This window comes from Macrosteles quadrilineatus, unplaced genomic scaffold, assembly GCF_028750875.1.
Source record: "Macrosteles quadrilineatus isolate MER2022 unplaced genomic scaffold, UCM_ALF_1.0 Scaffold_853__1_contigs__length_28551, whole genome shotgun sequence".
Lineage (NCBI taxonomy): Eukaryota > Metazoa > Arthropoda > Insecta > Hemiptera > Cicadellidae > Macrosteles > Macrosteles quadrilineatus.
This window is the reverse complement of record NW_026543446.1, coordinates 12914-16506: the sequence shown is the minus strand read 5'-3', so window position 1 is coordinate 16506 and position 3593 is coordinate 12914. Positions and strand designations below refer to the sequence as shown.

The following is a 3593-nucleotide window of genomic DNA, read 5'->3' as shown; positions in this document are numbered from 1 at the left end:
TGTTTTTTTGAAAAAAAATTGTTAACGTTTAGAAAACTTAAACATCGCTTCTTCACTGCTTTTTCTAATATTTTTGAAAATACACTAAGAAGAGATATTGGTCTGTAATTATTTAACTCTTTCATATCCCCCTTTTTAAAGAGAGGAATTACAACAGCAGATTTTAATAAATGTGGAAATATACCTTTAATACAACTTAAATTAAACAAAAAAGATAAAACAGGTGAAATAATGTCAGCCAAATGTTTCACAACAAAAGCAGAGATTCCGTCAAACCCTGGTGATTTGTTTGAGTGTAAAGAGTTTATTATAGATTTGATTTCAGAGGTACTCGTTTCATAAAAATAAAATGAGCTCCTAATGTGCCTTACTTTAAAAGAGTTTTTGAATAAATTTTCAATAAATGCATTTGGAGGATCTAAACTCGATTTTAATTTATCATTAACATTAACAAAAAAAGTATTAAACTCTTCTGCAATATTTTTTGCATCAGTAAGAACGACATTTGGATCATTGATGGACACAACTTTTCCAATTTCATTTTTCCCCTTTTTAATTTTATTACCAAGAATGTCATTTATTGTGCGCCATTGTTTTTTAATGTCATTTTTATTTTCCTCGAACAACCGTGAGTAATAATAGTCTTTTCGCACCTGCATATCTAACTTTAATTTATCATTATATTTTTTGAAATAACTTTGAAACCTCTCATCCCCCTGTCTTTTTTTAAACTTTTTATACAACTTATTTCTATATCTCTGCCTTTCACACAAACCAGGGGTCATCCATGGCTTCAAAATTTTTCGATTATAACTATCCCCATGTTGTACAGATATCAAAGAACTATTTATGTTTTCCTTCAGTATATCTAAAAACGTGTTAAACGCTTTATCGACATCATCCATTTGATATATGATAGACCAGTCAACCAATTCAAGGTTACTTTTCAACATTTCATAATTAATTTTCTTAAGACTATTATCTACAGGTTTATTTAAATCGTTGGTTCCAGCTATCTGACATTCACTTTGTTTTAAAACTAAATAACATAGAGAGATATCATGGTCACTACGACCTGAAGGAACAACATCAGAACTATATAAAAATAAATTTTGCTTGGATCTAAAATAGATGTGATCCAGACAGCTTTTGCTATTACCAACTACCCTAGTAGGTTTACTAATAAGTTCATAAAAACCATAGCTAGCCATCAAAGACTGGTATTCAAAAACTTGCAAAGAATATTTAAGGATACAGATATTGATATCACCAGTCAAGATAAGATTATCATCTTTCATATCAACCAGGACGTTATTCAATTCAATTAAAAATTCTGAAACTCGAAAGGCATGTAATCTATAAATAGCGATAACAGACAATGATACATTCCGATCAACAGTAATAGTAACCTTGACCGCATCCGCACTTTCCATATTTATCTGATCTTCAACGGCTGAATATTTTTGTGCAACATAAATTACAACACCACCAGACCTGTAGTGATCATTGCATTTTGAAACAAGGTTGTAACCATCAATATTAAATCTATTAATTTCTGAATTTTCTATCCATATTTCTGTAAGAATAATTATGTCTGGTCGTTTTAACAAAGAATTAAGAAATGCTACAAAGTTGTCAAAATTTTCCCTTAAACTTCTAATATTTTGATTAATTAGAGTAATAGCTTCCACACCTACTTCAGAAAATAATTGATCAACCAACACAAAAGAATCCTCTAGATTGTCACATGAATTAAATGAACTATCGCTGTCTAAGCTCATTCAAACATAACACTTTAAGAACAAATATAAAACTATACACACAATAAGTACTAAGAAAACATACCAAAGTATTTCTGATCGTAAGTGATTGTAACAATCATCTTTACAGCTTAGCAACATCGTCCATTGACGTTATCACACACACAGACGATGATTGATCCTTCCTCATCAATATTTTTCCGTTGCGGATCCACAGATACGTGTAGTTTTTGTCCTTCTTTGCCTGTCGGGCCGCAGTGTACACCTTCCTACGCCCAGGGCACAAGTTTTCATTTATGTAGATTGGAACGGCCGGCTGCGACAGTCCGAGATCATTTGTGTTGAAGTTTCGCTTTACGCGCCTTTTTTGCAAGAGATTGAGTTTGTCCTCACGACGAACGAATCTAGCAATGATAGTTGGGGGGCCGTCGTAACCCGTCCTTTTCCCTAACCTGTGACACACATCAATAGCCTCCCTCTCGATGGATAATCCCAAGGCGTTGGCGACAGTCTTTACAGTCTCGTACACATCTTCATTACTTTTTTCCGGAACTCCATGGATTTCAACATTATTAGATCTAATATACTGCTCACTATCATCCAATTTTACCTCCAATTCCCTAACTTTTTTACTTAAATTCACATTTTCCTGTTTAAGTCCCTCAATAACAGACATGTACTCACTTAATTTTTGTGACTGCACATTTAAGGCTTCCTTTTGATCTTTGACCAAGTTATGCAAAAATTCAAACGAACTAGTCATATCTTTTTCCATCCGCTTGCGGTCTTCTTTTGCTTCTTCTAACATAAAAACTATCTGCTCGATACTTGCCTTACCTTCTTCCGCATCTTTCACCGCCTGCATACTTTGTCTTCTAGATTTCGCACATGGTGGGCATCGCCAAATCTGTTTTTCACTTGTAATGATATCAAGTTCTTCTTTCGTCATGTTAACACATTTAAGATGACAACTTTTACCACACTCAGAACACGCAATAACTAGATTGCGCTGCTGCAATTTGTTGTTACACACTACACAGTTTCCCGACATATTTGAACAGAGGAAAAAAAACGTACACTTGAATTTATTTGCGTAAAACACTTTACATTAATAAAAATGTAACAATAAAATAATAAAGCACTCTTTCTACTTGATTTAAATAACTGACTATAACATTATCAATGAAAGATAACTGAAAAGATAAGGGAGCGCTCGGCACTAGCGTCTGACCCGCACGACGTCTGAGTCATTACTGACCTTGTACACAACTTGTACAACCTTGTACACACTTGTACAACCTTGTAAAACTTGTACACCCTTGTACAAACTTGTACACCCCTGTACACACTTGTACACATTTGTACACACTTGTACACCCTTGTACACACTTGTACAACCTTGTACAAACTTATACAATCTTGTACACACTTGTACAACCCAGTACACAACTTGTACAACCTTGTACACACTTGTACAACCTTGTAAAACTTGTACACCCTTGTACAAACTTGTACACCCCTGTACACAATTGTACACATTTGTACACACTTGTACACCCTTGTACACACTTGTACAACCTTGTACAAACTTATACAATCTTTTACACACTTGTACAACCCAGTACACACTTGTACAATCTTGTACAAACTTGTACATCCTTGTACACGATTGTACACCCTTGTACACACTTGTACAACCTTGTAACCACTTGTACAACCTTGTACACAATTGTACAACCTTGTACACACTTGTACAACCTTGTACACACTTGCACAACTTTGTACACACTTGTACAGTCTTGTACACAATTGTACAACCTTGTACACACTTGT

The 3593-nt window shown here is 34.3% G+C and overlaps 1 protein-coding gene across 1 annotated transcript; it reads right to left on the bottom strand.

The window, feature by feature from the left end:
• Window positions 1–1884: 1884 nt before the first annotated feature.
• On the bottom strand, window positions 1885–2709 carry LOC128982639 (uncharacterized). Its single transcript, XM_054401588.1, has one exon. The coding sequence runs from the start codon at window positions 2707–2709 to the stop codon at window positions 1885–1887; it is 825 nt and encodes a 274-aa protein (XP_054257563.1).
• Between the last annotated feature and the right edge of the window lie 884 nt (window positions 2710–3593).